This window comes from Bombina bombina, chromosome 7 (assembly GCF_027579735.1).
Source record: "Bombina bombina isolate aBomBom1 chromosome 7, aBomBom1.pri, whole genome shotgun sequence".
NCBI lineage: Eukaryota > Metazoa > Chordata > Amphibia > Anura > Bombinatoridae > Bombina > Bombina bombina.
The window spans coordinates 396,237,758-396,261,789 of record NC_069505.1 but is presented as its reverse complement, the minus strand read 5'-3'; the positions used below and the strand labels follow the sequence as shown (position 1 = coordinate 396,261,789).

Below are 24,032 nucleotides of genomic sequence, written 5' to 3'. Positions count from 1 at the left end.
GGTCCATGATGCTTTATAGAATACATAAGAACTACAAATTACAGGGGTGATAGATACTCATAATTCTTTTTAGGCCCTACATAAAAAGAAAATAAATTCTAGAAGTCTTATAAATGTTATTTTACTGACATGTTCTGCTATGATGGTCTTACTACATGGGCCCTAACCAAAGCCACATTTTATTAGCCATCTGGGTAAATGTTCCTGAAGTTAAATTGCTGTTTATTGTGCTCTCTTTCAATTGTCAGAAGAAGTAGTAAATGGTAGAAGGGACCCAGTAGTTGAGTAGTGATTGTATTGACACTAACCCAGCTCCCTGGATGAAACCTGGGACATGACAAATTAAAGATCCAGATAGTAGAGGCAGTACTATGTCAAGTCAAAGCCAGATGCAGAGGTACAAAAGCAGAATCCATAATTCAGGTCAGGGATAGCCCAAAGTCAAATCCAGGCCAGGCAAAGAAGTACAGGATTTGATTACTGGAGCAGAGTCCATAAGCCATAGGTCTAAAGCACAGGTATTAGGCCAACAGAATCAGAAAGGGTAGTTGAGAGAAACCATCCAAAAAGCCAAAATGTAGGTTCAGTAAATCCAACATGAACAAGTACACTCAGAAAGGGACTATCAATAAATGGGAAGGGGGAGGAGGAAACTGCATCCTAAATAAAGAACAACCAGACATGGAAGTGTGGAGAAAATGGATGCGAAAATGACAGCACTGTCCACAGTGTTCTAGTATATCTTCTCTAACCATCATCCCAACACACATACCATGTATGGTCCACCAAGTAGTTCTTGTTTAAAGAGCCGAAACCATAAGAGGTGGAATACTCTCCTACACATAACACTAGATAAAAAAGATTGTTGGACATGTCCACCATGCAAGTGAAGCCATAGACATGGAGGCTAAATTTTTATGTAAAGGAAATGTTTAGTCTATTTTCCTTATCTGAAGGGAAGCTTCAAGACTATATGAATTTTTGCTATAATTATTTTGTAAAGAATTTTCTTAGCATTCTGAGCTTTTTTTTGGGGGGGGGGGAGGCAAACAAAAGCATTCTTTGAATTTCTTTTAAAGGATTCATCTAGTAAGTTTCTTAGTACACTGCTTTTGTCCTTGGGTGTTTACCCCCCCCCCCCCCCCACCTTACAACTATAGTGGGGTTGAATGAAAAGCAAGAAAACATAGTTTCAACTCTTTCTGCTTCTTAAATTCAAGCTCTGTAGTCTTCAGTTTTAAATTCTGTACTTTCATGGTTGGGTCTCGGCAAAGCCTCACATATATTCCTGTTGTGCATTATCTTATAGCATGTGGGAGTACTTAGATGATGAAGTCAGATATTGCTCTCACTGTTTGAATCTAAATCAAAATCTCTAATCTTCTTTATTTAACTAATAAAAATATGAAAAGCAAAATATTCTTTGAAGATGGATCTACTGTTTCGATCCAAACAGGTACAATCTAGCACTAGAGGCTGAAGGTAGATTCATGAAAGGGAGAGGCCACTACATTTACTAACTTGAGACAAAAGCATTTTTTGAGACCTAACGCAATGGAACGGTGCTTAATAGATGTAGGGATCTTAGAGTTCGAGTTGTGCTTTCAAGAAATATATAATCACTTGAAAGATGACTTTATGCAGAATAAAGGAAGATGGAGGCAAAAGTGTGTATAGAAAAATACAGGAACCAATGCAACTATTCAAAAAATAAATATTTTTTTTATATATATATATATATGTGTGTGTGTGTGTGTGTGTGTATAATTATAATTAAACATGTACCCATGTGTGTGACATGTATAAATGTATATATATATATACTGTGTATATATGTGTGTGTATATATATATATATATACTGTGTATATATGTGTGTGTATATATATATATATATACTGTGTATATGTGTGTGTGTATATATATATATATATACTGTGTATATATGTGTGTGTATATATATATATATATACTGTGTATATATGTGTGTGTATATATATATATATATATACTGTATATATATATATACATACACACACGTATACAGGGCTTGTGTATATGTTTAATTATGTATATGTACTGTTTATCACTAGTCATAGCTACACAACTGCCAATTTTCAGTGCAATTACATTTTTTGTTTCAGAGTTATGCTACTTGAAAATTGAAACTTAAAGGGACAGTCTACCATAGAATTGATATTGTTTTAAAAGATAGATAATCCCTTTATTACCCATTCCCCAGTTTTACATAACCAACAGTTATATTAATATACTTTTTACCTTTGTGATTACCTTGTATATAGGAACCTTCTTCCAGCCCCCTGATCACATGACTGTGACTGTTTATTATCTATTGTCTTAAATTTAGCATTGTATTGTGCTAAATCTTAAATAACCCCCTGTGCCTGAACACAGTGTTATCTATATGGCCCACGTGTACTTTCTGTCTCTTTGTGTTGAAAAGAGATTTAAAAAGCCTGTGATAAGAGGCAGCCCTCAAAGGCTTAGAAATTAGCATATGGGCCTACCTAGGTTTAGTTTAAACTAAGAATACCAAGAGAAAAAAGCAAATTTGATAATAAAAGTAAAATGGAAAGTCAATTAAATTTCCTATCTGAATAATGAAATTTTAATTTATACTAGACTGTCCCTTTAAAGTGAATGTCAATTTTGATGCTAAAGTGCCTGTTTTTTAAAAATTCGATTGAAAACAGGGGCACTTTAATTCATAAAAATTTACATTTCACTCCTGTTGAGAAAAAAACCCTTACCTTTTAATCTTCACAGCAACTCCAGCTTCCTCCGGTCGTTGCAAGTCATTTCTGATGTCAGAAATGATGGATAGGTCATCCTCCAATCACGGCTCCCCCCCCCAGGGGAATCAGTGTCTGATTCAACACCGTGATTGGTGGAAGCCGGATTCCTTATTTTAGACCCAGGAAGAGGCTTTGTGATGGGCGGAGGAAGCTGGAGCTGCTGTGAAGATTAAAAGGTAAGTTTTTTTTTTCTCAACAGGAGTGAATTAAAGTGCCCCTGTTTTTAATCAAATTTTTAAAAACTGGGCACTTTAGCATCAAAATTGACATTCACTTTAAACAGAAGCTTTGTTCAAACAAATATAGGCAATGTTTATTTCTACATGATAGAATTAAAAAATGTGTTACATATGTTAAGGTATGTTTTTTTTTTAAAAAACTTTATTTATAATCCAGATCCATCACAACATGGAAGTCATAGTATGTAATACATCAGAATTTACATTTTAAGATACAGAAAGGGAATTCGATGACCCTCCTCCCCCACAGTCCGGGGGAAGAGTCTTCCCAAAATAAGATATCTCAATACTGAGATGTTAATCTGGTTTTTTCCATTTTTTTTTATAAAGCATCAAGTAACTAATACAAACCATAAACAGTAAACAATCCTATCAAATCAAATCGAATCAGGTCCTTCCACTCCGGGGGGGGGGGGGTAGGGATAGATTTTGGGGAGGGGGGGGGGGGACTGAGCTCCCTGGCACTTATGTCAAAGAGACTTTAAGGGCTACTACAAAGCTATGCGTATGTGGTCAGGTTGGCTGAGGGGGGGGGGGGGGGAGGGGGGGGCGACAGAGAAAGACACCACTTCCCTCTCAGATTTTCCTCCATGATAAATGTTGAATTGCGAAAAGGATAAAGTATTCTATGTCTTACTTGTGGAGAGATGTACAGTAAATAAGGTTCCCATTTATATATATAAGATTTTATTCTTTTATCAAGATCTCCCTGTACGTCCGCCTGCTCCACCAAAACCTGAGTGTGTATTGCCCCCAACAGTTTCTTGAAGGGTGGGGCCTTATCCCTTACCCAATACTGCATGATTAGTCGCCTAGAGAGCAGAATCACAGAGTTCAGAAATTTCCGATGTTGGGATGTAATCCCCTGGTCTGTCAGAAAAATGATGGTGGAGGGAGTTAAAGCTATCTCTTGCTGGAGTACCCTCTGGAGCCAAAACTGAACTTTACCCCACAGTCTTTTTATTTTGGGGCAGTCCCATATTAAGTGTGTGAGATCAGGTGATGCAAAGGAGCACTTGTTACACTTATCTACTGCCTGAGGGGCCCACCTTAGTCTTAGTTTAGGGAGGATATATGCCTGATGTATTAGTTTGGTGTGTGCCTCTCTAGAATAAGCTGAAAGGGTAGCTGCTCTTACTCTCTGAAAGCTATCTTCGATCTCTTGTGCCGTAATCTGTATGTCTCTTGTCCCTTGCCATTTGTTGTGTATTGTTTGAAGGACAGGTTGTTCTAAGTGACTTGTGATTTCGTTATATATACGGGTTATGGAATATGATCCTTGTTTCGTCATGCGGACTAGTCTGTCCACTCCAGAACTTACTTTAGTAAGCCGATTGTCTAAGATGAGAGCCCTGACAAAGTGCCTACACTGAAAATATGCGAACATGGTATCAGCGGGGATAGCAAAGGTTTCTCTCAGTTCCTGGAAAGGGAGAACCTGAAGCGTGTTAGGATTGATAAATTGTGCAATAGAGGTCAGGCCAGAGGCCCTCCATTTCTGAAAGGCCCTGGTGGTGAAACCAGGTATGAACGTAGGGTTTCCCTGTATGGGCAGATATTTGGTCACTTTGTGATCACTACCCCAGAATCGGCATAGCCTGTGCCATGCTCTCAGCGGGTCTCTGAACAGTATGTTCTGAGAAATGTGATGGGGTAAGGCAGACAAGGTAGAGTGTGGGAGGTAGGCCAAGTTCAGCGGTGACGCACAGTCCGCCTCTACAGCATGGCTGAAGTATTCAGATCCGGCCAACCAGCCAAGCACCAGCTTAGTTAGTGTTGCCCAATTGTACCACTGAATGTTCGGAAACCTAAGTCCCCCCACCCCCAGTGGCATAGAGAGTCTGGTGGTGTTGATCCTATGCTTTTTTTGGTTCCACACAAAGGAGGCAAAAGTAGAAGAGATTACCTGTATGTCCTTGTTGTGGAGCAGAAGAGGGAGCATTTGCAAGGGATACAAGATTTTTGGTAGTATTACCATTTTCAATAAATGAATTCTACCGTGAAGGGAGAGGGGAAGACCCCTCCAACCTCGGATGGTGTTCTGTGAACTAAGTATAACTTTTGGGATATTAAGTTGATAAATCTTTGTGGGGTCTACATGTAAGTGAATCCCCAGATACTTAAAAGACCCGTCCGTGACCTTAAGACTCGTGTTCTGAAGGGAGCTGCCTCCCTGGTTTTGAAGCCAAGTGACTTCAGATTTGTCTTCGTTTATTTTGTATCCAGTAAAGGTACCAAATTTTGTCATTACTTGTAATATTTGAGGAACGTTAAGATCAGGGTTGCTAATATACAACAAGAGGTCATCAGCAAACAGTGAGATATGTAGACACTGTGCGTGTAGTTTAAGGCCAGCACAGTGTTGTCGGATATAGCAAGCCAGCGGCTCAATGGCAAGATCGAATAGGAGCGGGGACAATGGGCAACCTTGCCTTGTGCCCCTTTCTAGCTTAAAGGAAGGGGAGAGACCACCATGTTAAGGTATGTTAATGCAAGTTTAAATTCTCAATGAAACCCAAAATGCATAAAAATTCCATCCTTGATGGAACTTTGTTCAAAAATATATTGGGGGAGCCTAAAATGTCCATCAAGCATACACTTAAATGAGGAATTTCTATTTTTTTTATGTTTGATGGACTAATGCCAGATTATAAGTGGTCAAAGTTATTTTACCTTTGACTTTCAGTAATTTAGTTTCTACAAAGAGTATTACATACAAAATAAAACCTTTTTTTTAAAACCTTTTGGCTATAATGCTTTGCAAATAGAGGATTTGAACCAAGTACCTTAAAATATGCGTACTAAAACTACTACACTTAATGAGACGGGAATACCTTGATTGTTTGAAGACACATTTGGCCCCTTTTTAATGGTACAAATTCATCACAAAGTTTTCATATTAATATATTAATTTTTTTTTGGTGATTTTCATTTGCAAAATAATAACAAATGGCACTTTTAATTAATCAACTAAAATAAGTGGATTTGTTTATATAATATTAGTGTATTTTTCAATATTTAATTATCTCGTTAACAAATTAACAAACACATTTATTTTTCGTTGATTCGCTGATTTGTTAATTAGTTGTTTAGTTAAAACTGACATTTGTTAATGGTTTGCAAACAAAAATTCTGAAATGACATAGAAATGCACTATTCTATTGCAAATGTTAATTATAAAATTACACAAAATTATTCAATATTGTATATTGCACATTTCTAGAAAATATAATATATATATAATATAATATGACTGCATTTAAACATATTAGGCAATCATCATTAATACTGATTCATCAATATTGTTTACCCAATATGTTTCTCCTCTTTAATTTGTTCCCAATAATCCATTTTATCTGCTGGAGTGTATTAAATTGTTTACAAATAGCTCCTTTACATTTATGACAGTATTTGAAATAGCTGATTTAGCCCGTGGTATATCTACCTATACTAAAATATTCTATTCTTAAAGGGACAGTTTACCCCAAAAAATAAAATCCACTTTAATTTGTTTCCAATAATCCATTTTACCTGTTGGATAATCAGATTTTATCCATAATTTAGGCATCTTAACTAATTTAAATCGCTATGTGATTGGTATCGCAAAGAAAAAGTAGCCAAAATCCACCAGAGTTGAGTATAGCTGTTTTGCATGGCACACTTAAAGGGACAATCTACCCTGATTTTTCTCTCCTTTAACTTGTTCCCAGTTATCAATTTTTACCTACTGGAGTGTTATAAATTGTAAACAAAAATAGCTCCTGTAACTTTATATTAGTATTAGAAAAAGCAGATTTTGCTGTGGTGTCCCTACCTATACTGAAAGGGACAGTATACACTCATTTTCATATAACTATATGTAATAGACACTACTAAAAAGAATAAGATGCACAGAAACTAATATAAATATCCAGTATAAAACTGTTTAAAAACTTACTTAGAAGTTCTCAGTTTAGCTCTGTTGAAAAGGTAGCTGGAAAGCCCACTGCAAGTGGCAAATAAGACACTCCCCCCTCCCCCTTCTTTTGCATATGAAAAGACCCTTTACACAAACAGGAGCAAGCTGGAGAAGGTAGCTGACGGTATTCTCCTAAAACTTTGGGGCTTGGTTAGGGGTCTGAAAATCAGAGCAATGTTATTTAAAAATAAGCAAAACTATACATTTAAAAAAAAACTAAAAAACTTTATGGACTATATAAATAGATAATCTACAAAACATTTATGCAAAGAAAAAATGAATGTATAATGTCCCTTGAAAGTTTTTAGATATAAGTATAAGCTATATGAAATCTGTGTAAACATATCGAGCGGAAAAAATTCCACTCCCAGTAGGAGGAAGGAGTGATCCTATAGAAACAATTTCTCATACATTTTATTCTCTGCATCTGGTATAATAAGTCATTGGAAACACATTATGGGAAAAAGAAACATATTTGCAGTACACTGTCCCTTTAATGGATTGAGGGGACCAGATACCTAAAATGATGTATAATTCTGGAGGAAGTCATATGCAGCCCTAGGGTTTGTTTCCCACACTAGATTTTCTACCTGTGCAGGTCTTGTCTGTCTCCCTGCACACTGTGTAATGAAATATGTTCACAACTGCACAACCGCTAATATTTCCACCACTGTTTAAATGGTCTGTCTTCTTATAAAAAGTATATGTTGTTTGCAGCTTTTACTCCATTTTCAGCTTGCCACATATAGGCAGACGCAGCAAAACAGAAATAACAATAGTGCAATAAGGTTTATAACTCCTTTTAGGATATTGAAATAGGGCTCACCAGTAGTATGTTGACGTGTTTCGGCCTTTCTCAGGCCTTTCTCAAGACTATCTTGAGGCCTTGATAGTCTTGAGAAAGGCCTGGGAAAGGTTGAAACGCGTCGACATACTACTGGTGAGCCCTATTTCAATATCCTAAAAGGAGTTATAAACCTTATTGCACTATTGTTATTTCTGTTTTTTTACAGGTATAGGATTTTATATATCTTTTGCTATTTTTGTATTTTTGGTACTTTTTGGGGAATCTTTTGTCTTCTTTTAAGGAAACAGGATTCCAGTTTTATTGCCTCCACATACACATTGTATACTATTTTTTTGTATCAAGAACAGTACCACACAAAGCCTTTGTTCACAGCCACATCTTTTATGACTTTTAATTTTGAAGACACATCAGGAGATTGTTGTTATCACCAATATTTTTCATTTTGATCTTTTTTCACTTTTCCTTTTCACCAATATATGCGCATTTTTTGGATTTTCTGGAATTTATTGGAACTTTTATTGGTATTCTTTATTGGACAATTGGATTTGTAACACAAATACACGGAATCAGCACTATCAAGGAAGACTTTCATACCACATATAACCAATCAAGTTCCTTATAGGATTTTTATATAGTTAGAGTTAGAATTAGCCATTCAGACACAGAATGTTAAAACGTATGTAATATTTGTGCACATTGCAAAGAAGTGTAACATTGTGATCTTAACCACGGTGTGGTCTATGCTGCGACTACCTCACTAAATTGCATTGTATTTTTTATATATTGTATTCAATATCTTTTACTGTTTACATGTACATCATGGATCCATTAAGTTTTTTAACCTAAACCTGTGTTTTATTTATATTAATTAAAAAATTTTACCGTATCTATCTCGGCCTTTTTGCTTGTAGCGCTCACTTCCCTATTCAAATTATCTGTTACCTATCTAAGTCTACTAGGGGACTTCTGGAAGAGAGCTTAAGGTGTACCCACTAGCGCTTGGTCTACTACACCATTAAGAAACAGTTTAAAGTCAACACAAACACTCCTACTCTTTGATCTCCAATTACGGGTGCAATATACTGGCGTAAAGTACTGGTGATGCCAGAAATGTGTAGTTGCGCACATTTCTGAACATCGGCAGTTTGGCCTACTTACGCCAGTATATCATATGGCAACGTGTGTTATGTGATTCACCCTATGTGCAAGGTGAACTTACGGGGACGTGGGTTTAAAACTTACGCAAAATATGTGATCGAGCCCCTTGTGTTTTTTATATAAAATGTTTGGTTATGAGTACTGAAACAACTTTTAAATATTTATTTTTATTATTTACGTTACTCTTTTTTTCATGCAATTCAGCTCTGAAATCTGAAGATTTTCTAATTCTCAGAACTTGAATTGCACCTTTCTCAAGGCTAATCCTGCTACATACCTAACCGATAACAACTGCAAAACAATGCATTTTATACTAACTTTATGACAGTGACTAGCCCTGTTGTCTGTGGACTAAAGCCCAGATTGGCTCTTTCAAATAAGGCAAATAGTGTGTGGAGTTTGTCTTGAAAAATGATTGCAGTACAAAAGATGTTATTTTTTTAAAGACATTTACACTTGGTTGATATGTTATTATTTAGTTAAACAAAAGGAATGTCTTGTAATTACAAGGTGTTTATTGTTTGTTTTAAGAACCTGATGACCAGAAATGAAACCAGAGTGAGCTTGCTAATTATTCTCTCTCTTATTTTGTTCCTGTGCTCCCCCATCTATCCCTTATAGACGCAGCCGGCGCCAGGATGTAAGACACGGCAATCCCATGAGGCAGTGCAGAGGGTACAACTCGAATGGTGAGACCTGTAACCTACACATACAGCATGAAGAATAACACTACATTTACTAACTATTACTAGTTACTATTACTAGTTACTAGTACTACAATACCTGGATACAACATTTATAGGACCATGGCATTTAAAGTGATTGTATTTCTCAAACTGGGCAAACTCACAATGATAAAACACCCTCGTGATACTAAAAGAAACTTGTATTAAAGGGATAGTTTAGTTCAAATAAAACTTTTATTATTCAGATAGGGCAGCAATTTTAAGCAACTTTCTAATTTACTCCAATTATCAAATTTTCTACGTTTTCTTGGTATCTACATTAGCCACCAATCAGCAAGCGCTACCCAGGTGCTGAACCAAAAATGGGCTGGCTCCTAAGCTTACATTCTTGCTTTTTCAAATAAAGATACCAAGAGAACATTAGAAAGTTGCTTAAAATTGCTGTTCTATCTGAATCATGAAAGTTTCATTTTGACTAGACTGTTCCTTTAAGTAAAAATCTAACTATTCTGACAGCTCATAAGAATGTTCAGTTTTGCTAAATCTTCACCAATTTACATTTGAATTAAAGGACCATTAAATAAAGTATAATTGTATAATCAAACAGTACATAATAAAAGGCAATTTCCTAACAAATTTCAAATGTTCCTTTAATTTGCTGGCCCACTGTATCATGTGACAGCCTTCAGCGAATCACAGACTCACATGTATATGCTCAGTAGAAGCTGGTGCCTCAGAGAGTGTGCATATAAAAGACTGTGCACAATTTCATAATGGATGTAAATTGGAAAGTCTTGCTGCTCTATCTGAAAGTTTAAATGGACATGAAACCCAAAATCTTTCATTTATGATTCGGATAGAGCATGCAATTTTAAACAACTTCCCAGTTCACTTATAGTATCTAATTTACTTTGTTCTCTTGCTATCCTTTATTGAAAAGAATACCTAGTTAGGCTCAGGGAGCAGCAACGTACTACTGGGTGCCTGCTCCTGATTGGTGGCTGCAAATAAATGCCTCTTGGCATTGGCTTACCTGATGTGTTCAGAAGTGCAATACTGCTCCTTCAACAAAGGATACCAAAAGATCAAAGGAAATATGATAATAGAAGTAAATTGGAAAGTTGTTTAAAATTGTATGCACTATCTACTATCTATATCATGAAATAAAGAAAAATTGGTTTTCACGTCCCTTTAATATTGACTTCAGTGTCCCTTTAATACCAGTACTAGCTGAAAGTGTTACCATAACAACAACAATTGTCACTAAATAATGCAGGACCCTTTGAAAATCATAGTGACATTTTATAAAGTTAATTTGAATGTTTTTTTGTTTTTTTAAAGTAACGGTACCTACAAACTTTGCATAACCAAGATGACCCCAAAAATATATAAAAAAATTTAAATTACTTTGTATTTTTATTAATAAATAGGTTTTAAGACGGGGCTTAAAAATGTATTTCCCCTTCTTGTGCTTTTCAAAAAGAGCAGCTGGATCTACATTTTTGAGAGTTATTTGGTGTTTATATTAAAGGTCACCTCTAACTGAGGCAGAATTGTCATGTAGTGAATAAATGAGAGTAATGGCAGCCTGAATTATTCTGTTGTGGTATTCAGTGTTATTTTAGCATAAGGATTATTTGTAATCTGCTGCTATTGATACTGTGTCAGGGTCTTGTACTTTTACAAATGGGACATCTCTCCTTTCACTTCTACTGCAAGTTATCATTTAAGGGGACATGACGCCCACATTTTTTCTTTAACGATTCTTAAAGAGAATACAATTTTAATACGTTTCCAATTTGATTCTATGATCAAATTTTGCTTTGTTCTCATGTTATTCTTTGTTGAAGAGATACCTAGATAGGTAGTGTGCACAGTTCTGAAGCTCAACATGACAGGAAATAGTGCTGCCATCTAGTGCTCTCGCTAATGTATAACAAAAAAAAAATGTAGTTACAAAACTGCTGTCAAATAGTGTTGCAGACACATGTTATAATAGAAAAGTTGTTTAAAAACATAATTTATGTAAGAACGTACCTGATAAATTCATTTCTTTCATATTGGCAAGAGTCCATGGGATATACAATCCTACCAGGAGGGGCAAAGTTTCCCAAACCTCAAAATGCCTATAAATACACCCCTCACCACACCCACAATTCAGTTTAACGAATAGCCAAGTAGTGGGGTGATAAAGAAAGGAGTAAAAAGCATCAACAAGGAGTTGGAAATAATTGTGCTTTATACAAAAAAATCATAACCACCATAAAAAGGGTGGGCCTCATGGACTCTTGCCAATATGAAAGAAATGAATTTATCAGGTAAGTTCTTACATAAATTATGTTTTCTTTCGTGTAATTGGCAAGAATCCATGAGCTAGTGACGTATGGGATATCAATACCCAAGATGTGGAACTCCACACAAAAGTCACTAGAGAGGGAGGGATACAAATAAACAACAGCCAAATGCTGAAAAAACAATCCACAACCTAAAATATGTTATTCTCATGAAGAAAAGAAAAACTTAAAACATCAGCAGAAGAATCAAACTGAAACAGCTGCCTGAAGAACTTTTCTACCAAAAATTGCTTCAGAAGAAGCAAAAACATCAAAACGGTAGAATTTAGTAAATGTATGCAAAGAGGACCAAGTCACTGCTTTGCAAATCTGATCAACTGAAGCTTCATTCTTAAAAGCCCACGAAGTGGAGACTGATCTAGTAGAATGAGCTGTAATTCTCTGAGGCAGGGCTTGACCCGACTCCAAATAAGCTTGATGAATCAAAAAATAGAAGTCTTCCTGAAATCTTTAGTAGCTTCAACATAATATTTCAAAGCTCTCACCACATCCAAAGAATGTAAGGATCTTTTCAAAGGATTCTTAGGATTAGGACACAAGTAAGGGACAACAATTTATCTACTAATGTTGTTAGAATTCACAACCTTAGGTAAAAATTAAAATGAAATCCGCAAAACCGCCTTATCCTGATGAAAAATCAGAAAAGGAGATTCACAAGAAAGAGCAGATACCTCAAACTCTTCTAGCAGAAGAGTTAGCCAAAAGGAACAACCCTTTCCAAGAAAGTAGTTTAATATCCAAAGAATGCATAGGCTCAAAAGGAGGAGCCTGTAATGCCTTCAAAACCAAATTAAGACTCCAGGGAGGAGAAATTGATTTAATGACAGGCTTAATATGAACTAAAGCCTGTACAAAACAGTGAATATCAGGAAGATTAGCAATCTTTCTGTGAAATAAAACAGAAAGAGCAGAGATTTGTCCCTTCAAGGAACTTGCAGTCAAACCCCTATCCAAACCATCCTGGAGAAACTGTAAAAATCTAGGAATTCTAAAAGAATGCCAAGAGAATTTATGAGACGAAAAACATGAAATGTAAGTCTTCCAAACTCGATAATAATTCTTCCTAGAGACAGATTTACGAGTTTCTAACATAGTATTAATTACTGAGTCAGAGAAACCTCTATGACTTAGTACTAAGCGTTCAATTTCCATACCTTCAAATTTAATGATTTGAGATCCTGATGGAAAAACTGACGTTGAGACAGTAGGTCTGGCCTTAACGGAAGTGGCCAAGGTTGGCAACTGGACATCCGAACAAGATCCGCATACCAAATCCTGTGGGGCCATGCTGGAGCCACCAGCAACACAAATGACTGTTCCATGATGATTTTGGAGATCACTCTTGGAAGAAGAACTAGAGGCGGGAAGATATAAGCAGGTTGATAACACCAAGGAAGTGTCAGTGCATCTACTGCTTCCGCCTGAGAATCCCTGGACCTGGACAGGTATCTGGGAAGTTTCTTGTTTAGATGAGAAGCCATCAGATCTATTTCTGGAAGACCTCACATCTGAACAATTTGAGAAAACACATCCGGATGGAGAGACCACTCCCCTGAATGTAAAGTCTGACGGCTGAGATAATCCGCCTCCCAATTGTCTACACCTGGGATATGAACCGCAGAAATTAGACAGGAGCTGGATTCCGCCCAAACAAGTAACCCACAAAGCTCTTCTAGCTAAAATAGCTAAAGACATGGATCTAACATCAATTTTGATCATATCAAAAATAGCATCACAAATAAAATGATTAGCATGTTGTAGTAAACGAATATATATACGCTATATAAGTCAGAATCCAATTCTTGTTGCGCTAAATTCTCCAACCAAAAAGTTGAAGCAGCTGCAACATCAGCCAAAGTAATTGCAGACCCAAGAAGATGACCTGAATATAAATAGGCTTTCCTTAGATAAGATTCAAGCTTCCTATCTAAAGGATCTTTAAAGGAAGTACTATCTTCCATAGGAATAGTGGTGCGTTTAGCAAGAGTTGAAATAGCCCCATCAACATTGGGGATCTTTTCCCAAAACTCTATTGAAATTGCTGGTAAAGGATACAATTTTTTAAACTTTGCAGAAGGATTAAAAGGAGTACCTGGCTTATTCCATTCCTTAGAAATCATATCAGAAATAGCATCAGGAATAGGAAAAACCTCTGGAGTAACTACAGGAGGTTTAAAAACAGAATTTAAACGTTTACTGGTTTTAATATCAAGAGGACTAGCTTCCTCAATATCGAAAGTAATTAACAATTCTTTTAACAAAGAACGCATATACTCCGTTTTAAATAAATAAGTAGATTTGTCAGTGTCAATCTCTGAGGAAGGATCTTCTGAATCAGATAGATCCTCATCAGAGGTGGATAATTCATTATGTTGTCGGTCATTTGAAATTTCATCAACTTTATGAGAAGTTTTAAAAGATCTCTTACGCTTATTAGAAGGTGAAACTGACAATCTGCAAAAGGAAATACATGAACCTGACTCATGGCAAATATAAGTACAATACATATATTTAGAACTTTATATAAATGCATAAAGTGCCAAACCATAGCTGAGGTGTCTTAAGAAATAAAAACATACTTACCAAAATACACTCATCCACATATAGCAATAAATAGCCAAACCAGTACTGAAACAGTTATCAGTAGAGGTAATGGTATATGAGAGTATATCGTCGATCTGAAAAGGGAGGTAGGAGATGAATCTCTACGACCGATAACAGAGAACCTATGAAAAAGACCCCCATTAGGAAAATCATTGCATTCAATAGGTGATACTCTCCACGTCCCTCTGACATTCGCTGTACTCTGAGAGGAATCGGGTTTCAAAATGCTGAGAAGCGCATGTCAACGTTGCCTCCATAGGAGGCAAAGTTTGTAAAACTGAATTGTGGGTGTGGTGAGGGGTGTATTTATAGGCATTTTGAGGTTTGGGAAACTTTGCCCCTCCTGGTAGGATTGTATATCCCATACGTCACTAGCTCATGGACTCTTGCCAATTACATGAAAGAAATTGTATGTTCTATCTGAATCATGAATTAAAAATGTGGGTTTTCGGTCCCTTTAAGGCAGAATATATATATATATTTTTATGCCATGGTTAAAATGTATCTACCACAATATAGAGGCTGGTGAGGTAGCTCAGTTGCTAAATACCCTGGGCTCCATGTACTAAGCCGTCAATTCATCCGTCATTTTAGACGCGGATAAACTCGCCGTTACTCGCCGCGGGCGAAATGGTGTCCGCTGTCACTATGTACTAATAATCCCCCAATAAATAGACAAGTCTAGCCCGCAGCGAGCAGTGGCGGATTATTGATAAATTTGACGTCTCGCTCGCCGCGACTAAGCTGATGTACTTTAAACTTTCAGTTGAATTGTCTGGCCAATTATTAACACGTGACATGCAAGGTGTCACGAACATCATAGTAGTCGCGGGAATAGAATTTTGCTCCTATAAAAGTTCAACTTATCTAAACAATTTTATTATTGTTCTAAATTTTTTGAAGAGTGATAACAGAGCGTTATTTTTGTAATATTTATTTACAATTTGGATATGGCTTCATCTGGATCTGATAATATATAAATATTAATATAAAAATAATTATAAAGATTGACAACTATACAATACAAATTTAAAATATAGATTACTCTTTAATTACAGTCGACAAATTTGGCGCAATTTATGTACATGGAAATGAGAGACAAATTAGACGCCAGTTATGCTGTACAATGCTGATATTACTGCCTTTTATATATGTCTAGACTGGCGTCTAGATTGACTTTCCTATTGTTTTGTACCTTGCCCGCCACCTAAAAGGTGGCGAGGCAAAAATAACGAGGTGGGAGCGGAAATTGTAGCGAGCGGACAAATAGATTTTTTAGTACATTCGTTTTTGGCGAGTTGGTGGTCAAATGTGTCTAATTACAGTGAAAAATGGAGAGGTAGCGAGGTTTGGCGGATAAGTACGCTCGCAATTTTAAAGATGCGAGTTTGAACATAGTTGACGACTTTGTACATATCAGTTTGCGAGTTTTGACGCGAGATTTGTTGCGGGTAGCTCGCTGACTGCTTAGTACATGGAGCCCCCTGACTTCAAAAAAGCCTGTTTAAAAGATCCAAGGTCACAGGTTCAAATCCCAACCCTTCATCATTCTGAGGTCAATAAAATAAGTACCATTTAATTGGGTAATAATAAAACTATTACTATTCAGCTGCCGATTTGGTTAATTCTGAGAGCGAGCGCTGAAAATAGTGCTTTGTGTCGCACTGGGAGAAAGGCGCTATATAAATACTAATTAATATTGTATAACAAATTAGTTGTTGACACACATAGAGCCTTTGTAACTTATGCATTAATCTTTCCTTAGGGAGTAAAAATGGAGTGGATGCCGTGCAGTATGGGGTAGAGGGAAGTTCAGCATTTCTGGAATGTCCGCCTCGATCCCCCCAGGCCTCAATCAAGTGGATACTACAGAAGGATAACACAGACCGTAAAAAGGAGGTGAGAAAAACAATTATAAATAATGGTGATGAGAGACTATAGGGAATTAAAGCAATAGTTGAGTCACAATTAAACTTTCATGATTCAGATAGAGAATGCAATTTTAAGCATCTTTCTAATGTACTCCTATTATCAATTTTTTCTTTGTTCCCTTGGTATATTTATTTCAAAAGACTGGAATGTAAGCTTATGAGCTGGTTTAGTACCTGGGTAGCACTTGCTTATTGGTGGCTAAATTTAAACACCAATCAGCAAGCACTACCCAGGTGCTGAACAAAATATGGTCCGGCTCCGAAGCTTACATTCCAGCTTTTCAAATAAAGATACCAATGAATGAAGAAAAATTTATAATAGGAGTAAATTAGAAAGTTGCTTAAAATTGCTGCTCTATCTGAATCATAAAAGTTTAATTTTGACTAGACTATTCTTTAAACAGGGCAGGGTGGAGAGCTCATGTCAGTTCTGGGAGGAATTCATGCTGTGTATTTATTACATTCTCCCCTTACGCCTGTTTTTTCCTCATAGCTTCGCTCTGAAGGTCGTTTCCTCAAGACAGATCAGGGGCTTCTCCTGCGGTCACTACAACTGTCTGACGCTGGTGTTTACCACTGCACGGCTACAGAGAACAACTTCAAGCACACTGTAATGCGTGTCCGGCTTCATGTGCTAAGTGCTGACGCTGTTACAGCCGCTCTTCTACAGCCTGAGCCGCCTGCTGCTCTTGAAACCAACCCTGCTGGACCTCCTGGAGCTTATGATGATTTGGTTCAACTCCTTTCCCAGCCAGAGATGGGACTCATCAATCAATATTGCCAGGGCTACTGGCGCCCCACAGGCTCTGCTCAGAGTGATGCCAAGGACTTGCAAGAACAGAAACGAGCTAGGAACCGAAGAAACCATCCACCCACAGAAGAGCTTCAGACATGAAATGGGATAAAAACAGGACTTGTTTCCCACTGTCCAATCGCCCTCTAGATTGCTCTACCACCCACAAACTGGCCCTTATTTTATTTTTCCCCCATCTCCTTTTTTTAATATTAAGACAAAAAACGGATATAAATATATATATATAAATATAAATCTATAGAGAGCAAATGGTGGCATTGTATTTCCCTGGGTCTCTCAGACTTTATTTATTGGGGAAAATGGAAATTCCCCTTCTTCTGTCCCAGGGGGCAATTTGAGGCAGAGGGAATCTGTCCTGATTTTGATGACTGTTTTGAGACAGTTTTCAGCATATGAGAAACTCCTCTCTTATCATTCTACCCAAAGTCCTGATGCTCTTAATGTCTTTGTTGGAAAGACCTTCAGAAAGTCTCTCTGTTGCCGCTTTAAACAATACCGGAGCCTACAAAACATTGCACCTTTTCCCCAGTGCAGCACAACAGTATTGTGTCTTCCCGTTATTTCTACAGGCTTCTGCTGACCATTGCTCTATGACCACTGATAATGCTCTTCACCATTCATCTTTCCATTACCACTGCCCTATGAGGCTCTGCTGCTTCCCTTCCACCCCAATGTCCTCAGCAGTCATTCCCAAAAACAGACACTGCTAGACACATTGCCTCTCTGATTTGAGCTACAAAGCCAATGAAATGTTGTCACCTCTCACAGGAAACCAATAACCTGTATCTCCAGAGTATATATGTATCCCTCCTCTAGGACTGATGTTGGATGGAACATTCCAACTTGCTATGGTGTGGGGTGGAGTTATTGTAACATTTATGTATCTCTGAAAACAACCCAAACCTATCAGTGCATTCAGAATGTTCCTTCTACATTGAGGCACTCATTGCTGGCCAGTGCCAACTGGAGAATTTTGGGAATGTGAACATATACAAATATGGAATCTAGGAATAAATGGAAATAATACAGAGGTATAAAATATCAGGTTTCCTCTTTAAATAGAATTGGTTTTAGAAACTGTGACCGACATATATGAAATCTTCCATTATTTTATTTTTTTCATTGGACATACTAATGTAAAATATATATATATTTTTTCAGTGGCCTACCTAGGATTGTTGCCATTGTGAACATGTTCTAGAAACATATGTGTTGCATGAGTGAATGCCTGCACTTTATCACAACTCTCTAATGTTATACGCTAAGTGAGGCCACAGTGCTCTACAGACCAACAATTCCTGGACAAGGTTTTCAGGAGAGGAGTGAGTATGAGGGTTTGTAGAGTTTGTTGTAATACTCTATGATTCCTGCAATAAGCACACAGGGCTGTCAGAGTATTGTTTCTTTATGCAAGTCTTCCTTTTTATATAATGGTATAACCGATACCAGTAGAATGAAAGCTATGTGTTGTATGTTTATTAGGAGGAGGTGAGTGATCTGTGTCCTATATGATGAATGTATTATGAGGAGATGAGCAATGTCTGTGTATTAGAAGGTGAGAAGTACATGTGATATTATATATATATATATATATATATATATATATATACATACACGCAATGTGTGTGTCACAACAGAATGACTGTTTAGTAGGAGGTGTGAGGTACATGTCCTGATAACTGTGTATTAGGAGTAAATGTGTGGCACAGGTAATAATGACTGTATTAGGCAAAGGTTAGAGATATGTGGCTAAAATACTGAGCACCTCACTAGGGGTAAATGTATAATGTCGGTTTAATATATATATATATATATATATATTATAATATCCAGAGGTATAGATATATGGAAGATGTGAAACATACTGATGTCTTTACTGAGGAGATAAGAGCCATGAGGTGACATTTGTGTATTAGGAGGAAAATATAGGTATGTAAGGTGGTATTAGGAAAGTGTGAAATGTCTAGATATAGTTATATTAGTGTCCATATCATTGGAAAAGGGGAGAGCTAGTAAGAGAGGATGTGTATCTTGTTGCCCAGGTGTAAAATAGAGTTAAGATATTCTGATGCATGGTTATAACATGAAGGTGCATGTCCTATGTCTGAGTGTTAAGTGAATACACACATCCGTATGTCTAGTTATAGGGTGAAGATACATGTCCTGATGTCTGGGTATTATGTGAAGGTGTAAGTCCTGATCTCTTGGTATTAGGTAAATGTGTATAGGCTGATATCTGGATATTATATAAAGGTGTAGGTGCCATTGTTTGGGTATCAGGTGAAGATGTATGTCCTGATGTCTGAGCAATACATAAGGATGCATGGGTATTATGTAAAGGTGTAGGTGCTAATGTGTGGGTATTCGGTGAAGATTCATGCCCTGATGTCTGGGTATTATGTGAGGATGCATGCCCTGATGTCTGGGTATTATGTGAGGATGCATGCCCTGATGTCTGGGTATATCTTGTAAAGGTGTAGGTGCTGATGTGTGGGTATTCGGTGAAGATTCATGCCCTGATGTCTGGGTATTATGTGAGGATGCATGCTCTGATGTCTTGGTATTATGTGAGGATGCATGCCCTGATGTCTGGGTATTATGTGAGAATGCATGCCCTGATGTCTAGGTATTATATGAGGATGCATGCCCTGATGTCTGGGTAATACATAAGGATGCATGAGTATTATGTAAAGGTGTAGGTGCTGATGTGTGGGTATTCGGTGAAGATTCATGCCCTGATGTCTGGGTATTATGTGAGAATGCATGCCCTGATGTCTGGGTATTCTGTGAGGATGCATGCCCTGATGTCTGAGTATTATGTGAGAATGCATGCCCTGATATCTGGGTATTTTGTGAGGACGCATGTACTGATGTATGAGTTTATTTGAAGGCATAGGTCCTCATGTCTTGGTATTAGTTGAAGATGCATGTCCTGAACCTTGGTACTATGGAAGGATGCATGTTCTGATATCTGGATATTTTGTAAAGCTGAAGGTCCTGATGTCAGGGTAATATGTATGGACGCATTTTATGATGTCTGGGTATTATATAAAGGTGCAGGTGCTGATGTTTGGGTATTAGATGAAGATGCATGTCTTGATGGCTGGATGTTACATAAAGATACATGCCCTGATGTCTAGATTTTAAGTGTGGGCGTGTGTCCCCATTTTTGGTTAATGGATGTGATGTCTGAGTATTAGTCGGAGAGCAGAATACTGATGTCTGAATATAAATTGGATGGAAGTGCCCTAATGCCTGAGTATTAGTATGGGGTGTGTGCCCTGACTCATGAGTATTAGAAGGAGGTAAATTACTTAATGTTTCTGGGTAATAGATGTAGACGGGTGCCTCAATTCCTAGGTCTTATGAGGTAATGTGTGTCTTTATATTTAAAAGTTAGATGGAGGTGAGGGTCCTTATGTCTTAGTATTATGGGGGAGTCATGCTGATACCTTGGTATTACAATCCAGTATATGTCCCAATGAGTAATATGTAGAGATAAGGTGCCTGATATATGTGTATCTGCTGGTGGCGAGTGTTCTGTTGCCTGGATTTCAGAAGGTGCATGTCCGGGTGGCTGTGTATTTGCTAAAGATGGTTATCCTGATGACTGGGTACTAAGGGGAAGTGGGGGGGACCCAGCTGACAGAATATTAGGGGTAGGTCAATACCCAGCTTACTGAGTATTATGGGAGGTAGGTATCCTAATGACTAAGGATTTGATGCAGAGGGGGGTCCTCGTGCCTGAGTATGTGTTGCTGCCCCAGTTTGGCAGCCTGTAAAAAGCTGTAGATTATTACTATGTAAAAAAGTTTCTCAGAGTTTAAGATTGAAACGTGCAGTGAATTCTCTCCTGTGGATGAACCAGATAATAATAATAAACACTGAACTGTTTTGCATAATTTTGACTTGGGGGTCTGTGTCTATGACAAACATACAGTCTACATGACACCTAATGCTGAAACAAAGGGAGTATGTTTAATCTATACAAAGGAACATTGATCTGCAACTCACTTCTAGTTGCCAACCAGCTTATGCGTCACTGAATTGTCTATATTTTTTCATTAAAGGGACAGAAAACCCAAAAATTGTTTTGTCCTGATTCAGATAGAACATACAATTTGAAACTGTCCAATTGACTTCTATTAGGAAATTTGCTTTGTTCCTTTTGTTGAAGGTGCCATAAAGCACTACTGTTGAGTCAATGACAAGAAGCATATATGTGCAGCCGCCAATCAACAGCTATCTCCAAGCAGAGCATTACCCCCGAGCCTACCTAGGTATGCTTTTCCACAAAGGATACAAAGAAAAGGAAGCAAATTTAAAAAATGAAGTAAATTGGATTATTTTTTTTAAATGGTTGGTTCTATCTGAACCATGAAAAAAAAAATGCTTGGAGATTGTTAAGGGGCTTTTGCATTAAATAATCATCAAAGTCTTTAGCAACTAATGCTGGAATTGTTCATTAAAGGGACAGTCCACATCAGAATTGTTGTTGTTTAAAAAGATAGATAATCCCTTTATTACCGATTCCCCAATTTTGCATAACCAACACTGTTATAATAATACACGTTTTACCTCTGTAATTACCTTGTATCTATGCCTCTGCAAACTGCCTTATTGTTTCAGTTCTTTTGACAGACTTGCATTTTAGCCAACCAGTGCTGATTCTTAGGTAACTCCACTGGTGTGAGCACAGTCTTATATATATGACACACATGAACTAACACCCTCTAGTGGTGAAAAACTGTCAAAATGCTTTCACATAAGATGTGGCCTTCAAGGTCTAAGAAATTAGCATATGAGCCTACCTAGGTTTAGCTTTGAACTAAAAATACCAAGAGAACAAAGCAAAATTGGTGATAAAAGTAAATTGGAAAGTTGTTTAAAATTACATGCCCTATCTGAATCATGAAAGTTTATTTTGGACTTGACTGTCCCTTTAACATATGCCCCTAAATTGAGGTAGCAGAAGCACCGTCCCAGGTCCTGAGGAAGCGTAATATGAAACACAACCACATCAGGGGCACCTGTTATTTTTTTTAACCGCTCACTGTCTAATCCTTAAAATAATTAATACAATACAAACTTGATTTGGGAAATGGTGGGAAGGATGGGAGGGTATTGGAACTGGGACGGTGATTCTGCCACCTCAATTTAGGGGCATATGTTAATGAACAATTCCAGTATTTGTTGCTACAGACTCTGATGATTATTTAAGGCAAAGACCCCTTAACAATCTCCAAGCATACATTATCCTACACTATCCCAGTGTTTTTGCAATATTGTAACAAATAACAGACGCATAAAACTAGGTTGCCAGACAAAAAAAGTGCACTCCTGTACCGTTTTGCTGCTTTCATTTTTTATAAGACTACAATTAAAAGTTATGTTTTAAACATTCCCTCTTCCTCTTCTTTAAGAGCATTCTTTTTCTTCAGCCTATAAACTATAGGACTTTTTTTTTTTGTACATTGATACAATTAATGCTCACAAGCACACTTCTGACTGTTCACCACTTATTATCGTTATACAAGGTCAGTCAGTAATAAACACAATAATCATTTATTCTATAAGGACCAGTTTTTCTTTCTCTTTGAACATTCCAATTTACTTCTATAGTTCTATTATCATATTTGCTTCATCCTTTAGATATCATTTGCTGGAGAAATAGCTATGCACAAGGGTAAGCCAATCAGCAGCTACTTGAGCCTATCTAGATATGCTTTTTGGCAAAGGATATCAAGAGAATGAAGCAAATTAGATAATAGAAGTAAATTAGAAAGTTGTTTACAATTGCATGCTCTGTCTGAATCATGAAAGAAAAAAATTGGGTTTCATGTCTCTTTAACTAACACTTTAGGATCTTATATGGATCATTTTATTTTTAAACAATATCCATCTTATGTAAACAGATAAGAAAAACCTATGTTACACACATTGGACTATGTATGTTGTGGTGTTGATTAAATTTTTATGACTGCTTTGAAAATCCTCCAGCAAACCACCAATGCCATTCAGTGATTCTCTTTCCCCACAAAACCATGTATGACATAATTTCCTTTTACTCTATATAAAGTAAACACACTTTGTCTTTAAAGGGATATTTTACTGGAAAATATTGTCCCCTTTAACATGTTCTCAATTATCCATTTAACTTTCTGGAGTGCATTACATTTTTTACAATGAGCTGCTTTATCTTTATTTTGTCATTATAAAATAGTTATTTTGCCTGTTGACACCATCTGCTATAATACAATTATGAATACAGCTGTATTCTCTTTAGAATAGCTATGTAAAGAGTAAACAATTGCACTAATATCTCACAGTGGGAAATGGGAGAGATATATGTTGTGTGTACTTGAAAATGGTTATTGTTTAAAAAGATAGATAATCCCTTTATTACCCATTACCCAGTTTTGCATAACCAACACAGTTATATTAATATACTTTTTACCTCTGTGATTACCTTGTATCTAAGCCTCTGCAGACAGCCCCCTTATTTCAGATCTTTTGACAGACTTGCATTTTAGCCAATCAGTGCTGACTCATAAATAACACCACAGACGTGAGCACAATGTTATCTATATGGCACACATGAACTAGCGCTGTCTAGCGTTGAAAAATTGTCAAAATCTGTTGAGATAGGAAGTGGCCTTCAAGGG

The 24,032-nt window shown here is 37.0% G+C and overlaps 1 protein-coding gene across 2 annotated transcripts in view; it reads left to right on the top strand.

The window, feature by feature from the left end:
• The window catches only part of SEMA3F (semaphorin 3F), a 165,039-nt gene extending 143,770 nt beyond the window's left edge, over positions 1 to 21,269 (top strand). For both annotated transcript variants that reach the window (XM_053721143.1, XM_053721142.1), the window contains 3 exons: positions 9,600 to 9,667; positions 16,388 to 16,521; positions 17,047 to 21,269. In XM_053721143.1, the coding sequence (XP_053577118.1) occupies positions 9,600 to 9,667; positions 16,388 to 16,521; positions 17,047 to 17,448 (604 nt within the window). In that variant the 3' untranslated portion in view covers positions 17,449 to 21,269. The remainder of the gene's footprint in view (positions 1 to 9,599; positions 9,668 to 16,387; positions 16,522 to 17,046) is intronic.
• Positions 21,270 to 24,032: the final 2,763 nt, after the last annotated feature.